This window comes from Sabethes cyaneus, chromosome 2 (genome assembly GCF_943734655.1).
Source record: "Sabethes cyaneus chromosome 2, idSabCyanKW18_F2, whole genome shotgun sequence".
Taxonomy (NCBI): Eukaryota; Metazoa; Arthropoda; class Insecta; order Diptera; family Culicidae; genus Sabethes; species Sabethes cyaneus.
In genome coordinates, this window is record NC_071354.1 from 101448182 (window position 1) to 101466283 (window position 18102).

The following is an 18102-nucleotide window of genomic DNA, read 5'->3' on the forward strand; positions in this document are numbered from 1 at the left end:
TTATTGTTCAGTTGTTATAAATTGATTTATTTTGCATTCTACGTATCTGTTGATACGAAAAAAGTGTCATCGCACGAATGGAGATTCGATAAATGGATATTTGAAGTTACAATTGATGTTGGATGAAAGAAAATAACATGGCATGACTGTTGTATGATTTAATTTTTGATGAGCTGTTATTAAAAAGGCTTCCTTGAAATCATATTCAAATGCATAGAGTTTTATAAAAATAATTTATTGAATATCATATCATATTGAATATTTTCAAAGTCAATTTGTCATATTCCGTACAATCGGCTATCGGTACAAAGTACCCTTTTCAACATTATTCAAAGATGCTAGGTATGTAGGTTGCCTCCCATTATTATGATAGTTGCTTCTGATAAATATTTTTATTGTTTCCGTTAGCTAAAAGATAGGTCGATGCTATGATGATTTAAATATATCTTTCAAGAAAAAATGGGCCATCAGTTTAAAACCCGAATTAATCCACCTAGCGGCGTGACCTAGCCTTTCTACTGCCACAATAATCATTATTTAATTTCTCAGGAACATCTATGATTAACTTTACTATATTTTTAAATATCCGTTCCGTATTCCTCAAAATCCTTATTTGCCAGAAAAATTCACAACGTATTGCGTAGAATAATTATATTTTCTTTCCTTGGGTGCGTAAATACATTAAGCGTCATTTATGTTATTTGATGAACACCTTATTTAGTTTTATAATCGGTTGGCCTTAACTTTCGGGTTTCAGAGCCACATACGAAACTTGTTTCGAACTGACAATATGAAATATGTGTTCATAGCAGATTTTTTGATATTTTTTTTTTGAGTGGTTTTTTTAGTGGTTTTTTGGGGTAGATTTTTTTGATATTTTGATATTAACACCATGCGTTCGAAAGTTAGCATCTTTGAAAAACAAGAGTTCAGAAAAATTATTATTATACTTCGCTTTTTTCTTAGCTGGCGCTCCTTCAGATAATTATTTTTGCATGAAAATCAAAACTTAAGCTTCTTTTGAATGTACTTTTATGAAAAGATAGTCATTAACTTGATCACATCGTTTTTACAACGTTAGAGGGTTAGGAAAAAAAGATGAGGTCGAAAAATAGTGCAAAAACTGCGCCATAAACATGCTTGAGAATGAGAAATATGATCAATATGATTTCCAGTGCTTGTCATTTTTGATTTATTAATAAAATATGATACATGACATAACACATCTGTCCTTTAAAATGTCACTAACGAAAACAAATCTTACAAAATTACTACCGTGCACCGTTTACTTCCTATTCTTCATATAACATTTCTAAGCTCTAGTATCTATGGATTGAAAAGAGCATCTATTAATGCGCAAAATTTGTATGAAATTTGTTTAAATTTATTTGGAAAAATCAACTCACTAGTATTTTGATCCTATACACCACTATATGTACTTATATACTTAAATTAACTGCTTTTCTCCGCTTTTTGCTTTTCTTGTACAATTGTGAGTAACAGCAAATGAAGAAAATGACTATTGAAATCTAAAAAAGAAAAGAAAAAACTTTTCGATTGAATCCCACTATTTAATATTTATTTGCGACAGATACGTAGTTCGCCTACGACGTGCAGGCTTCATCAGTGTCTTATTTCAAAGCGTATACGTATCTGTCGCGAATAAATATTAAATAGTGGAATTTACTGCCCATGGATGCATAGTCGACGTAACGACCAGCACCATGATTGTTGAGAAAAAGCATTTTTATCGTGAAATAAAGCCATATAATCTTTGCTATAAACTTTTTCAAACGAATAATCTGTCTATTTAGTAGAGTTTATTAATCAAAAGAGAACTGATGGGGTTTCATGATTCAATCCTCATTTATTGTGTTTGAAAAATGCGAACGCCAGTTTATGTGAATAAACAGACTGGTTTTTGAACGATTATTCCCATAACTTGGCGTCAAGCTACAAAAACAAATAGGTTACTATGCTGATTGATTATGCAGGAAATTACGTCAACCATTAGCATTACGTGAAACCAATAGCAGAGTAACTCAATTTTCCTAAATTTCTCGAATATTTTCGAACAAACATATGTTGTTTGAGTATTGGGCATGTGAACAACATAGTTAAGAGTGCGTAGGACCGAAAAAGTACATTTTGGTCATTTTGGTTTTTACGTCAACTATGCATCCATGGGCAGTTTAGTAGGTTAAAATTTTTTTTCTTTTATTTCAGAGTTCGTATTCCACTAAGAGGCTTCAAAAACTTCAGACTATTGACATGTTTCTCACTTTTCTTGAATTTCATAGCAAATTGTCATCACATACATACATACATACATACATACATACATACATACATACATACATACATACATACATACATACATACATACATACATACATACATACATACATACATACATACATACATACATACATACATACATACATACATACATACATACATACATACATACATACATACATACATACATACATACATACATACATACATACATACATACATACATACATACATACATACATACATACATACATACATACATACATACATACATACATACATACATACATACATACATACATACATACATACATACATACATACATACATACATACATACATACATACATACATACATACATACATACATACATACATACATACATACATACATACATACATACATACATACATACATACATACATACATACATACATACATACATACATGCATACATACATACATACATACATACATACATACATACATACATACATACATACATACATACATACATACATACATACATACATACATACATACATACATACATACATACATACATACATACATACATACATACATACATACCTACATTGCACACATTGAATACAATCAACATTTGATTGATATGTTTTGATTTCACACGTTTTAACGGTTTAATATACGGTGCTTAAGTGTTAAAGTTTGAATAACTTTTGAATGAACCGTCCGATTTTCAATAACTCGGTTTCGTTTGATAGATCTCAGCAGTAATTTTCAAATAATAATAAAATGTGTGATGTTTTTCATTGAATTAATTCTTAAATGTTACAAAAATAGGTTTTAAATACTATTTTTTCACATTTCTTCATGTAACTTTCAAACTACAAGTCCAATCGTCATGAAATTTGGAAGTTAAGGGTTTGTAAGGTTCCTCTTTCATATGCAATCAATTTTGTTCAAATCGGTTAAGGGATCTATGAGATAATGAAGTCCCATATTTTTCGTATTTTTATACATAACTTTTGAACTAAAAGTCCGATCAGTATGAAATTCAATAGCGACCAATGGGACACCTAGACCTTTCATTTGACACTAAGAACATTAAAATCGGTCCAGCCATCTCCGAGAAAAGTGAGTGAGATTGAAAGCGTTACATACACACACACACACACACACACACACACATACATACACACACACAGAAAATGCTCAGTTTTCGAAACTGAGTCGAATGGTATATAACATTCGGCCCGCAGGACCTTCTTTCCATTTTCGGTTTTCCAAGTGATTTCTATACCTTTATACTATATATTTATATAGTAGAAAGGCAAAACAAATTGTTTCGGTCACTTGCACATGAGCTCACCGAGCCGTGCGCTGAAACAGTACAAATATCACACTTTTCAAAGAAAACAGTGAACGTTTTGTCACGCATGCACAATTACTCAAACATTTTACGACCTCGGCCAACTGAATCGTTTAATCGCTCTGAGAGTCAATCTTTTACACAAGGTTAAATAACCAAGCGATACACGCTATTCGGCTGTTAAACTCTCCGATACCAAGTCGCCAGCGCTCAACTTGATCGTATAACTTGTGTCTGCACTGTTTTGAATCATGCGTAATAATCCGATAGGTAACTTCAAGCGTCGTTAGCTACGACGTTATGTATCTCGTCATTGTCGTCAATAAATGTGAATTTTAAAAATAACAAGATCTAGCCGAAAGCTATGAGCTACAAGTTTATTGTATTAACACTAGTCGAAGCGACCGCCTTGTACTATTATAAGAAAACTTTTGTTGGAAATTCAATAGACCATCGTAAATGTAAGTTTTCCTGTCTTCTGGTTCAGAGGAAATATTTTTTTACGAGAAGATTTTTTATATTTTTATTGGATGGATATTTGTATATTTGAGTGCTTGAAAGTAATTATCCTAAATTATATATTGTGTGTTCAATCGCAAGTGGATTACGAGATCACTATCGCAGCAAAATATGACATTAGAGACCATGAAAAATATTAACTTAGTGGTAATATCTTTTACAGTCTAATTCATAACCACATTTAGCGCACCAGAAAAAAACCCCGTATTTATGATAATCGCCGTATTTAAGATAATCAATGCAATGCAAAAATGATTCCACTTGATAAAACCTCGTGGTTCTCTTTTTCACACAGGAACATAGTGAAACCGACACCCACGAGCTTATGTTTTTGTGTTAAATTCACCTGTTTTCGCTTTTTCATTTATGAAATCATTCAATTAATTCAAATAAATGGTAATACAATTAATTAAAGAATTAGATACGCGGAAAATGAGACTGCTTCATCTGGATGTTCACAATTTTCAATCCAGACTTTGATAGAAGATAAGCAGTCAAAATTTTGCAACATACTGTAGATTTGTATATTTTATAGTATCATTTCATTGTAGGTAGTCTTAATTTTTAGTCCATGTATTTTTTGACTCAAATTTTATTTTGACATATATAAGGGTAGGGAACATATTTTAAGCAGTCTAAGCGGATCACCGATTGCTTTACCTTATTATAAGCGATAGATTGACTAATTGTAAGTGGGGGACATCAGCATACCAATATACTTATTAACTTTAGTTCTTCAAGCTGAATGCCATGAAGTTGGCAGCGATCTTCGTACAATGACAGATTCAGCGGATCTCCCCAAGGCAAATGACGAAGCGCGTAGCGGATAAATTTCTTCTGTACCTTTTCTATTCTGCTGCATCAATTTGTATGAAATGGGTGAAAACACCGGCTCGCACACTTTATAGCGATACTGCAAAATAACGAAGTGCGGAACAACACCTGGATGATATCACAATAGATTAAAATGCTGGTCGCAGTGATAATAGCCATAAAAAAATGAAATGGACACCAAACAACGGAATTAATTTGTAGGATCGATCTCACAAGAGAGCATTGGAATGATTTAAGGGATCGCGAAGCTCATCAGCAATTTTGAAAATAAATCCTAGTTGGCGGTTTGTTCTTGACATAATACTTCCGTGAAGTAATTTGCGGTTTCGTCACTAACGAGAATGACATTAGCTGGGGCTCGTTTATGTAGGAGTGACAGGGGAGCAAAGAGTGGAGGAGAGGATCCGCGAGTTTGAAATTTGATGTTTTTGATATTATTCCTACTGCAAACAGCCTCAGCGAGGGCCCCAGCTAATGTCAAAAAATCTTTATATGTGTGCGTGATGGAATACTTCATAGCGGTTCCTGAATGTTAACTCGTTCTCTAGCAGCACTCTCAGGACTTTGACATACTGCACACGGAGTAATCATTCGGGATGACGTTTTTACGAAAATATTCTGAGAATATGAATAAAACACTACATTTTAAGCTCATTTATTTTTAACTGATTAGGCGACGCTTGAATAATTGGTTCCTTACCCTAGTTGAATTTCAATATTATTTCGATTATTTATGAGTTTAGTTATAATATACATCCAATTTTTCCTTTAAATTTAAAAATGTCATTATTTACAATAGAAAGGCATGGTAGAAAAGAGTAATGAATAGGCAACAACAACAACACCCTTAGCACCGTTAGAGCAACACAAGGCTTAAACGGGAAAGAGCGCAAAACTAAATAAGAGAAAAGGTCATATAAACCACGCTTATTAGGTTGTACTTCAATTTGATTCAAGTGTTTGACGTAAGAATGTAGGGCGCCATTCCAAAAAAATTAAAAATGCAACAGTCACGAAAAGTGTATAGATTTTGAACGCTAATAACTAACCGATCTTTTGTTCGATTTTCGATACTCTTACATCGATCGTGAAATCTTGTATTCCATTTGGCCGGCCGCCAGCACAGCTAGGGCTATATGGGTGAAATCTTGTATGCTTATTCACTTATATATTCTGGCGCGATGTCGCTTCAGATTTCAGCTGACATCGGGTAGAGGTTAATGTACCCGAAACCCGCACCCAACGGGTTCGGATATCCAAATTTCCATACCCGACCATCTCTGCTGCATAACAATGTTCCGCCAACCTACTCGGTCCAAGATCCGTCTCCAGTTTCTCGAGTGTCCCAAACTTCTTAGGTCTTGCTTGAATTGGTCTCCATCTCCAATCGTCCAATCGCGAAGGAGGACGATTCTCCTGTCTTCCGCAATACGTATAGAATCAATAAACGTGGTTGCTGTAGCTACAATATACTATATTAGTTGTGTTACCCAAATTGTGTATATTACCCAAATATATTTATGGCATACACGTAGTAAGCACGACTTCCAGGAAGAATAATGCTGCGTATTTCTCTGCTGCAGTTGTTATCACCAACGACCGGAGGTATACAAATTCGTTTACCACCTCGAACTCGTCCTTGTTGATTATACTGGTACTTCGTTTTAGACGCATTCACCATTAATCGAACCTTCTCTACTTCACGTTTCAGTTTGGTATACTGCTCAGCAACCACCTTCCGATCATGGCTAGTCAATATCCACATTATCAGTGAAACAGATGAATTGGTAGGATTTATTGAAGATCATGCCCCGTATGTTGAAACCCACACGTTTCATAACACCTTCTACCGCCCCAACTTATGGCCCTTCCTGTCTATCAGGCATATTACCACATTTCCTCCTCCGGGAGCTGTTCAGTTTCCCAGATCCTGGCTATAAGCCGGTGCAGATAGGTAAAGGTTTGTTGGGGGGGTTCATGTTCTTGGGTACGAAAGTAGCCCCGTTGGCTTCGAACCACTCCAGGACATCCTTTGAATAGTGGCACGAAGGTAGCTCTGGCCAGAATATTGTAGGGCCCTCGTGTTGGTTCAACAAATGAAGCAAACGCTTCTGTAGACACTCCTTAAAGTAGATCTGCCCGTTTACAGTCCCGGTAGTCACGAACGGCGCACCCCGTTTGCCACATGAGTAGATCACTTTTGCCAAATCATGTATTTCTTGGCAAACTTTAAAAGTTTCTGCTTCCTTACTTCCTCCGGAACATTAAACTTGTGCTAGGCGGCAAAGAACAGTAGCCCCGGAAGCTGCCGGAAGTCCGCCTTGACGAAAGTCTCATCATCCATGATGAGACAATGAGGCTTCGTCAGCATCTAGGTGTACAGTCTCCGGGTCCGTGACTTTCCCACTGTATTTTGCCGTTCGTCACGATTTGGAACTCTCTGCTCTTTGTACGTATGCAGGAACTGCATACCTTGGCTCTATGAACGAAAGACTTGGACACATTCAACTTTTTGGCAACAGCCCTGACCGAAGTATTGGGGCTCTCCGTGGCATGTCTCCTTACGTTCGATGCTCAGAGTTTCGTAGTAATGTTTAATCACAGTTGAATGCACTTTCCCGAGTTGTTCTCCGATGTCCCGATAAGATAGTTGAGAATTTTCCAGATGCTTGCGTAAAATCAATTCGTGTCGTTCCTTTTCAGACGACGCAATTTTTTTCAATTTTAGAAAAACTGACAGTGATAAAAATACAGTGTAAGCAATACACTCTACATTACACCTGCCCAAATTTTCAAGAGAAAATTCCCAATGGGTAATTTTCGACAGTGTTTCTTCCGTGGTGCAATTCAATGTGGGACACCCTTTAGCCAACCTATCCGAGCCCATCTAGATAAGCTCCGCTGGGATGTCATTGTTGTTGTTGAGCTGCTTGATGGCTTCATCGAAGCTTCACCTATTGTGGAAGTGCGGCACATTTTCATCATCCGCTGTACTGATCCCAAGCAGCACTTGCAACATCTTCCATGTTACTCTTAAGTCTTGTTTGAATTGCAAAAAACTTCACCGGTTACAGTATTGAAACACGCAACAAATAAACAGCTTAATGTTATTAATACGTTGGATTTAGGTTATCCAATACTTATACTGGCTGTCACAAATATATTAGTCTATATCTAGTAACATGAAACTTCATCGCAACATCGTGTTATTATAATGTCTTTGCTAAACAATAATGTCACATGATGTTGCATCATGTTGATTGCGGCATATTTTTAAATAAAATGTAACCAAACAAATACAATCAATGTAACATCATATTCCGCCATATTTTATAAAAAAATATTTTTCTACGAAGAAATGTTTTTATTTTAACAATAATTACATGAACATTCATCAGGAATCCATGGCATTTACTAAAATATTATTTGATTACAGTATCTAGTTCGATTTTACACCGCATTTTTCCATCGTAAACGAATTCTTAATCTGGCTGGTTTAATTCTTTAAACTTGAAAATTAACAAATTAATAACTTTCACGAGGCGCAGCAAATAATACAAAGCAAAATTATATTTTGCACGATAAATTTTGAATGGCATGAAGATTAGCTCATAATAGGCTCAAAAAACTAAAGTTTTGTTTCGCATTAGGAATATAAAAGTAAATTATTTTCGTCTTGGAGACCAGAGAGGAAGTTTGTTTCCCGTTTCCCGCTAAACATAATTCGCGATTACGAAGTTGCTCATAATTGTTTGGTTTTTGTGCGAGGAAAAAAGAGAAGAAAGTATTTCTGTTTTTGTTTTCACACAAGCTTTGACAACGCGACATATAGGATTTCGTGTTAGTGTGAACAGACTTAAAATCTCTTTTAGTATCGTAGTCGCGAATGGATAGATAACGCGCATTGATGTTCCATAAAACATCCGTGTAACAATTGGTTGCATATAGGCTCCGCCTCTTGCGCTTTTTCAATCATATAACAGTTCGATAAAGGTAACTGATGCGAACTTTTACCATATTTGAATGTTTCAATTATAGTTGCGTAACCCTTCATGCAACAAATGGTGCTGCTTGGGATGTAGTCATTCCCTCTGCTGTCTTTGAATTCCGTCTTTACGCCATTCAGGTGCTCATTGTAGTGTTGATTACATCTTCTGATCGCATATCTTTCCACGTGTTGACGGATCTCCTGCTGAAGCATGGACGCCCGCGCTGTATTCTTCTCGTCTAACGTCGTCTGACGTTCCTCGTCGAACCAGTCGTTACGTCGACTGCTTTCAGCGAACCCAATAGCACCTTCCACTGCGCTGGTGATGGTTACTTTAACGCTGCTTTAAAACTTGTACGCATCAACTCTATGATGTAGAATATGATGGAATGATTTTGAATCCTCTAAACGGATAAGGCGGTCTGTAGACAGTCTTCGCTTTTGGAGCTTTACTGCCACATACGACTGAACTGTGGAAAATGTGTTCAGAACAGATTTCTGGACTGATATTAAGTTTATGTTCCAGATTTATAATCTTTCAAAAACAAAAATTTACGCAAATTACGGAAAAACATATTGTATGAATACTCCCTTTTTTGCTTTGATGAAAAAGAACATTTAGAACAAAATGATTGACTTCAAAGTTTTTCTATGAGTAATTTACATGGTTTATTTCAATTTTGTAATATATTTGCACAATCTTTTGAGAATTGAAAGTATGCAATGTTACTACTTTGATAAATGTTACATACAACGCATGTAGCATGTATATATGTTGCATATAGCATGTATACATGAAGAATCGAATGATTACAAGCATGAATACAAGCCACTATTACTACAAAGAGACTTACGCAGTCCTGCGTCACCAATATATGCGGTCGTGTTTTGTACACAACCCCTCTAATTTTTACTAAAGACTTTTAACCTTTCCTTCCAACGATATTGTAATATTGGTAACTATTTTATTAGTCTTCTGTGAGAAACCAAAAGTAAGGATCCCGCTCACTGTCGGCTAACTTACCATGAATCAAAACTTCTTGTAATAAAATGTAAAACGTAATGTTCATGACATGGCGCTGTACAGCAAACAGGCACCTTCCTTTAGCGTTAACCAAAACTCACAGAAGCTAATAAAAAGCAAATCAAAATTAAAAGGTACAATCTTCACAACTAACGGTGGGTGTATTTTAATACCATTCCTTCAAACAAGATTCTCACCATTCTCAACGCAAGAATGATAGAAATGTCGTCCCGGTGAAAGGGCAACTGTTTTCGAAAGTGCCGGTTTCAAACTGTAACATATAAATATCTTGCTCGACGTGAGCCATCCAACCTGTTTGTCATTTCAATCTGGCTGCAAATGTGAACTCATTATTCTACCGCCTGCCTTTTCCACATTTGTGACATCTTTATTTTTCTATGTTGTGGCAGCCGTTCAACGCTATGCGATTTAAAAAAAACTTCTAGATGCTGCCATAGACAACGAACTTGCAACAGACTGTAATTAAGCCGAATTAAGGCGAAATGAATTGTAAGCGACTTTCAAATTTTGAAATCGTTTCTTTGTGTTGTTGGCAATACTTAAAGGTGTGTTCATTTCAATCTGCTTGGTAGGCAGAATGCAGGCATTTTAATTTTGGCCGAAAAGTCAATGATGACCAATTTTACACATTAAACATTAAAGTGCAAGTGCATTAAAGAATACCGCTATGCATTTAAATGGATCAGTAATCGCTATCCATCTTCGTTACAGATTTTCAGCAATGAATATTGCAGAGCGAATGAAACGATGGGAAGGTAAGGTTGCAGTAGTAACCGGAGCGAGTGGCGCCATCGGTGGAGCAATCGCTAAGGAACTAGTCAGAGCGGGAATGATCGTGTGTGCACTAGCCCGACGGCGGGATAAGGTGGAAAAACTGCGTGCCAGCCTGTTTGACGTGGCTGGAAACCTTAACTGTGTTGAATGTGATATCACCGAAGAGTCCGACGTGAAGCATGCTTTCGGATGGATTGAAGGCACTTACGGGGGTGTCGACTTGCTGGTTAATAATGCAGGAATAATCACAAAGTGTCTTCTAACGGAGAAAAATAACACCAAAGATCTGTACACGACGATGGAAACAAACATTATTGGTTTGTGTCTGTGTACTAGAGAGGCGGTTAAATCGATGAAAGAGCGCGATGTTAACGGCCAAATAATAAACGTCAACAGTATATTCGGACATAAAGTCCATCAAGCAGTACCTGGGACTAGGCCTTTGAATGGAATGTACCCAGCTTCCAAATATGCAGTCACAGCAATCACCGAATGTATTCGTCAAGAACTGGTATACTTAGATACTCAAGTAAAAGTGTCTGTAAGTAACGATCAATTTTTGTTAACGTGACAATTAATAATTATTATTCCCAATACAAATTGCAGAGTATTAGTCCTGGGCTAGTGGAAGGCGACATCGTAGCAAATCACACATCAAATGATAATGACATTGTGAAATACATGCCGAAGCTGAAGCCGGAAGACGTTGCGGAGGCGGTCTTGTATGCCATCACGACGCCAGATAATGTTCAAGTATGTTTATTCATCGACACAGCTGCAAGCAAATATCAATGATTCATTCTTCTATATCGTCTATCACAGATACACGAACTGGTCATCAAACCGATGGGAGAATTTCTCTAACTCAAAGGAAAATCCACATTCGTAACGTTATAAAAGAAACTCATTTAGTGCGATTCAAACATTCGTTATAAGTGCTGAGCATCCACAGGAAAAAATGCTTTCGAACGCCATTTTTATTTATTTTACATTTTATTTATATACAGCAAATAAAAAATCACTTTGCTATAAAAACTACCATTTCCTGTTTGTGAAAGACATTCTTAAAAAATTGCCAATTATACATGATTTACTGCCTGGCCGAAGGAACAGAAAATATGATATATTCTGCCATAATTACAATTAACGTGTAAAAATAAATCAAAATTTGACGATGAAGATTACTGATATTTAGATGTGAATGATTAATAGTATCTTCAATTGGATATTTATATAATTTTTAATATCAATGAACCATGTTTTGTTTCTTACGTGGTTAGGAGAGAAGACGTGGCAATGTGAGACCAGTAATTGGGCCGTGTATCCTGCCTACCGTATCCAATTATAACACTTAATGATGTACATAATTTGCAGTCTCGTAATTCGAAGCACCATCTTCCCCCGCAAGGTTATCCCAAAGGTCACTTGGAGATGACCAGGGTGTACAAATCGATGGAAAATTAATTACTTAATAATTATTCTCTTACATCATCAGTATTCGTATACTTATCGCAGAACGAATATAGATTCGGACCATTACTTTCCTAGTTGTATGCGCTCAAAACTCTCATTACGAGAGATGAAGCCGAATGCCAGTACCCCACATTGAGTAATTACTGTATACCACAGATACCCGGGAATACTCACAGGAGCTGGAAAAAGCACTATCAACTGAAAAGTTAGCGCAGCTACTCGTTAAGATGACTGAAGGGACATTGCAACGGCCGCCAGTGCAGTGGAGGAAAACAATGAAACAAGAGCAAAAGCGCTGCAACACCAACCATCAAATGACGTCAAACAATACAGAGGAACAAGCAAACTAGAAGAAAATCTTCTCGCGAACGAGTGTGAAATGATTGAAAGATAGAAGCAATACTACGATAAGTACCCTCATGGCGATATACTTAGTTAGCAGTGGACAGAAACGGAGCGACGATAGATCTAAAAGCATGTGCGAACGCCGATCAGGGTCACAAATGAGAATTACTGATATGTATTCAACAAAATCGTATTTGATGCGCATAACCAGTTTATACGTATTATTTCGGAGGCGCTATACGAGATACACGCGTATAAAGTGTCGCTTACAGGATACTCTCAAGCACTCTACTGCCGCCTATCACCAAGCGGATCAAAATTTCGCGATACGGGAGGTACTGCGGAAATCAAATTAGGATATTGTCGTCGCGACATGCAGCTTTGAGACGATGATGGAAGTGAATGTTGATTGAAGACAGAGATCGTGACAGTATAACTATTCGGGGCTAATAAGATGCGCAAGTTCCATGAGAAGGTAATCCAATGTCGTAAAAGATACACACACACTGATGCCTGATATGTGTATGGATGAAGACGGTAACCTGGTCACAAACGTGCGCATGGTGGTCGAGAGGTAGAGCAGATGGGCATCTCAATGGCGATATAACAGAGATGGAACGAAAGTTACCCTAGGAGTATCTGCAAACAATAACAGTATGCCGGCTTCCGATGTCGAAGAGATCCGGCGAGAAATCTATCGCCTGGAGATTAATAGCGCCGATGGCATCGATCGACTCCCGGTAGAACTCTATAAAAATTTGGGATTTGGGAGGAGGGGAAGATTTTGTTACGTTACTTACATGCTTAGTTGGCCTTACATCTTATGACAAGGTGTGCGTAGCATAACTCCTCCATTCTAATTCTAATTCGATCCATGGCAACTAGTCTCCAGTTCCGCGGACACCCAGTGCTCGCCAGATCTCGCTTCACCTGGTCTTGCCACCTCGCGAGGGTCTGAGGGTACAGTCATTTTAGCAGGATAGTCTGATATTCTACCAGCATGTTCTGCCCAACGTATCCGTCCAGTTTAAACCATTTTCTGAATACTGGGTTCTTTTTCCGCCTCCATGCACCGTTCTCTTGCACGCCGCTAAAGAGACGCCGTTCGAAAACTCCGAGTGCCCGTAAGTCTTCTTCTAGCAATGTCCATGTTTCATTCCCGTAGAGGACAACTAGTCAAATTAGCGGTTTGTACAATATGTACTTTGTACGAGGACTCAGATTGTTCGACCGCAAGTGTTTGTGGAGTCCGTGGTAGGCCAACTTCTGACTAATTATTATTATAACACGCCTTTTAATCTCACGGCTGGTATTGTTGTCCAGTGAGCCAGGGTATACGAACTCATCGACTACCTCAAACTCATCTCCGTCGATTACCATGGTACTGCTAAGCGGCCCCTGTCGCGCTCGGTCTCTCGCGCCAGCATATACTTCGTTTCAGACGGTTTCATTTATCTTCAACCCAATCTTCTCTACTTCGCGTTTTAATCTGATATACTGATCTTTCACTACCTCACTACCTACCACGTCGCCAGCAAAGCAGATAAATTGACAATCCACTCGAGATTCTCACACAACACTGGATCCCATCCATCGTAGCCATGAAAGCCTAGTAAGCTTACCCGAAAACACCGTTTTCGTGTAGAATTTTCCATAGCTCTTGTCGGTTTACACTATTATATGCGGCTTTGACATCAATGAACAGGTGATGCGCGGGGACTCGGAATTCGCGGCACTCCTGGAGGATCTACCGTAACGTGAAGATTTAGTCCGTTGTAGACCGACCCTCTATGAAGCCGGTGTGATAACTTCCCACGAATCTATTAGCTATTGGCGAAAGTTGGTGGAAGATGACTCTGGAAAGCACTTTATAGGCGGCATTCAGGATAGTGTTCGCTCGATAGTTCTCACAATCCAGCTTCTCATCTTTCTCATAGATAAGGCAAATAACACCGTCTTTCCACTCCTCCGGGAGTCGTTTCGTATCCCAAATGACAATCAGTTTATGCAAACAGCTGGACAACTTGTCCGGGCCCATTTTAATATGTTCCGCTCCAATGCCATTCTTTCCCACTACTTTATTGTTCTTCGCCGCTAGAGATGGCTTCTTCAATTTCGCTTATCCATGGGTGCGGTACATATCCGTTGCTTGCTGTACCAATGAGGTCACTTTCTCCACTCCAGCTGGAAGGTTACAATGGGCGGGACATGTTGTGAGAATGCCAGTTTTCGCCTCGAATCCGGTTAGTACCAGGCGCAGAGGTGCGCAGCGTGCTCGATGGTTAGACCAAGTGGAGCAGGACCTGGAAAGTGTGGGACAGCCGAGAAATTGGAGACGCACAGCCATGGACCGAGTTAGTTGGCGAAACGTTATTTTGCAGGTCAACTCCTGAGGGACAGCGAGCCAGGATAAGTAAGTAAGTAAGTTCCTCCACTATCCTGGTCTTCCGCCTGCACGCCATTCTGGTGTTCATCGTAGTGCTGCTTCCAAAATACCTCCATCTTTATCTCTGCACATTTGAGCCCGCGGCACAAAGCCTTTGCAAGATTCGTTGAGTCTCTGATAGAATTTCCGTGTGTCATGAAAACAGTACAGCTGCACGAGTTCTTCACACCCCTTTTGCTCCTGGTGGCGCTTCTTCTCCGGGAAGAGTCGGGTATTGCTGTCTCCGCTCTGTTTATATTGATCAACATTCTGATGGATGGCTCTACGCAGCATTTGTACCCGCGCTACGTTCGCTGTTCTCATCTGATATCTGCTGGCACTCCTCATCAATATTTTTTTGAAACGATGGTGCTCCAATTGATGAAGGGACGGTAGGGGAAAGAAATGATTTTTTTTTCTTTTGTGAAGGAGGGGGAAGAGCGGAAAGGTGAGGAGAGGGGGGGGGGATATTGGTAGCTATGCTCAACAAGTAGTCGTTTTGACTCCTACCTTTTGTCCAATGCTGGAAGGTGCATGAAAGGTTTCAAAGAAAAATGAAAGGAAGGTTTCAAAAAAATATTAATATATATGTATGACCGCATTTCAAGAACATGAGATTAGTCTACTCCTCGTTAAACCATTCGTTACGTCGATGCGGTGCCACGCGGCATAAGACGTTCTGCATTACGCTATTAATGACTGTTTTCACGTCATTCCAACAGTCCTCAAGAGTGTGGGAGATAATAATAATTAATAATAATAATAATAATAATTAATGATGCATAAACATCATGAACAAAAAAAAATAATAAAGCGACTTACATCGGTCTGCTCTGACAACACTGTCAATGCAACGTATTATAGTCCAATATGGCAACGGTGCGTCAGCTGGCGAGCGATGCTATATAAACGGACGTCATCCATATGAATGCTCATTCTTGTGACGAATTTTGAAGAGGCAACAACTGGAGGCTCATCCCACCTTGGACCCTGGAGCAGCAGTGGCTGAAAAGAGAATCAGTGGCTAAACCGATAGCTGGGCAGATGGACGCCTTTCGGACTGAAAGGTACTGCCGCAGCAACAGGAGCGGAGATCCACTAGCAGCAGAAAGGACAACCGATAGCAATACCAAAGGGTTCGAAAGCGCCGCAGTAAAAGGTGGCTGATACCCACCAGCGGCGCGGACCCTTCCGCTTACTGGTTAGTAGCAGCAAGAGCACGGGCGGATGAACGCAAGCCAGTCGCTTCGGTTCACGACAAAGAGGAGTTTCATTCAACTCACCCTCTTCCGGCAGCGCGGTTTGTTACGTTGTCTATTCCCAATAGCAAGAGAATTCGTGGGGCAGTATCAGGCGGGCTTTATGGGGGCCCGTGCTATTATGGATCAAATTTACACTCTCCGGCAAACCCTGCTGGAAAGTCGGAAGTACAACGTGCCCAAGCATCATATTTTCGAGGATTTCAAGGCAGCATACGATGCAGTCGAGGGGAACAGCTGAGGTAGATAATGCACGAAAACGGTTTTCCGGGCAAAGCGACGCGGCTCATCAAAGATAACCTGTAGCGAGCGATGTGCTACGTGCGTGTTTCGGGGGCACTCTCGAGTCCCTTCGACTTGCGCAGATGGTGGTAGCAAGAGGATGGACTGTCCTGTATGTTATTCAATATCGCTATTAAAGGTGTGATGTGGCGTGCGGGCATCGAAATGAGAGGAACGATCTTCAGTAAGAGTAGCCAACTCTTAGCCTTCGCAGATAACCTCATTACCACAAACCTTGGCACAGTCATGGCAATCTACACCAGACTAAAAACGGAGGCTAGGAGGAATGGGTTTCAAATCAATGCGTCGAAAACCAGATATATGGTAGCTGTTCGCGACGAGCGTTTCCAGGAGGGAACCTTGTAGAATGATCGAGAATGTACCGTGCGACACAAACGAAAGACGCCATTTGAAAGGATAGAGAGCTCAAGAAAATCGAAAACAATTTGTCTAAGACAGGTTCAACAACAACAAAAAATACGCTAATTCAATCAACTACCAGTAACACATGCTTCGAAGATTCGAGAAACATCTCCATACTGCCTTCATTTGCTAGCAACGAATGCCATCGAACGTCCTAAAAACATCCATCAGCAACATATAGCTGGACCTTCTCGAAGTTGCTCGAGGCAACCAGTATGCCGCGCAGAAAGTATAAAAACGGGCGTTTTAGCCGAAAGCAGTCAGTCTAATTTTGAACATAGTACCGTGAAGATCAAATTAAGGTAAATAGTAGCAGTAGAGAAAGGATGTAAGGGAAACAACTGACGTTGCCATTTCTTCCATGATTTCTTGGAGCGGAATAAAGGCAAAAGGACCACCAGTCCTTTTAAGGACTATATTGAAGAGTGAAGTTTTTTTTCGATTGCCAATTCTGTTGCCATACCTTCGGTGTTTACAGTCCACCGCAAGCTGTCCCCAGTTCTCAGTGCGGAAAAAGGCTCCAGAGAACATAGAGGTCGCAGTTGAGCCTACTTTTCCCTCCGCAAGACGGTTAAGATTACGGAGCATACGCTGCCGCACAAAGCTGAGCTCAATTAATCCGGTCTTCCATGCAGTATGTTTTTTGGTGACGAGTTTGCCGATTCAGCTAACGGCATTTGCAACCTATTTGCAAAGCATTTTTCTAGTGTGTTTGATGAGGGAACTATCAGCGACCAGCTAGTGAGAAGCGCATTGCAAAACGCGCATGTCTGGAGCGATTACACGGCGAATAAAAAGTTCTTCTCCTGGAATATCTCAAGAACGGCTTAAGCAATTCTCATGATTCTTTTTTTGTTTTAAAGCCAACAAAATTATCTAGTGTTTGACCCACCCTTTTTTTGATATTACTATTTTTGTATTTTTTAGAAATGTTTAAAGTCAATTTTTTCGACTAATAACTTACCTTTATGTTTGAATGTCCGCCATTTTGTTATGCGTTCGAATTTAAAAAAAAGGATGGGTCAAACACGAGATAATTTAATATACTTTCAAGTCGTTTTGGAATTTTTCAATTCGGATAAGAC

General features: G+C 39.0%; 1 protein-coding gene across 1 annotated transcript; it reads left to right on the top strand.

Moving 5' to 3' along the window:
• Positions 1-10757: 10757 nt before the first annotated feature.
• LOC128738057 (farnesol dehydrogenase-like) lies at positions 10758-11674 on the top strand. The gene is made up of 3 exons (XM_053832883.1): positions 10758-11351; positions 11417-11563; positions 11633-11674. The coding sequence occupies exons 1-3, from the start codon at positions 10758-10760 to the stop codon at positions 11672-11674; spliced, it is 783 nt and encodes a 260-aa protein (XP_053688858.1).
• Positions 11675-18102: the final 6428 nt, after the last annotated feature.

What these genes read in the sequence shown, in the direction of transcription:
- LOC128738057 (XM_053832883.1), top strand. Translation starts at nt 10,758, where the DNA reads ATGAATATTGCAGAGCGAATGAAACGATGGGAAGGTAAGGTTGCAGTA. An exon ending in ATACTCAAGTAAAAGTGTCT is followed by an intron (nt 11,352 to 11,416) that starts GTAAGTAACGAT and finishes TACAAATTGCAG; the next exon opens with AGTATTAGTCCTGGGCTAGT. An exon ending in CGACGCCAGATAATGTTCAA is followed by an intron (nt 11,564 to 11,632) that starts GTATGTTTATTC and finishes CGTCTATCACAG; the next exon opens with ATACACGAACTGGTCATCAA.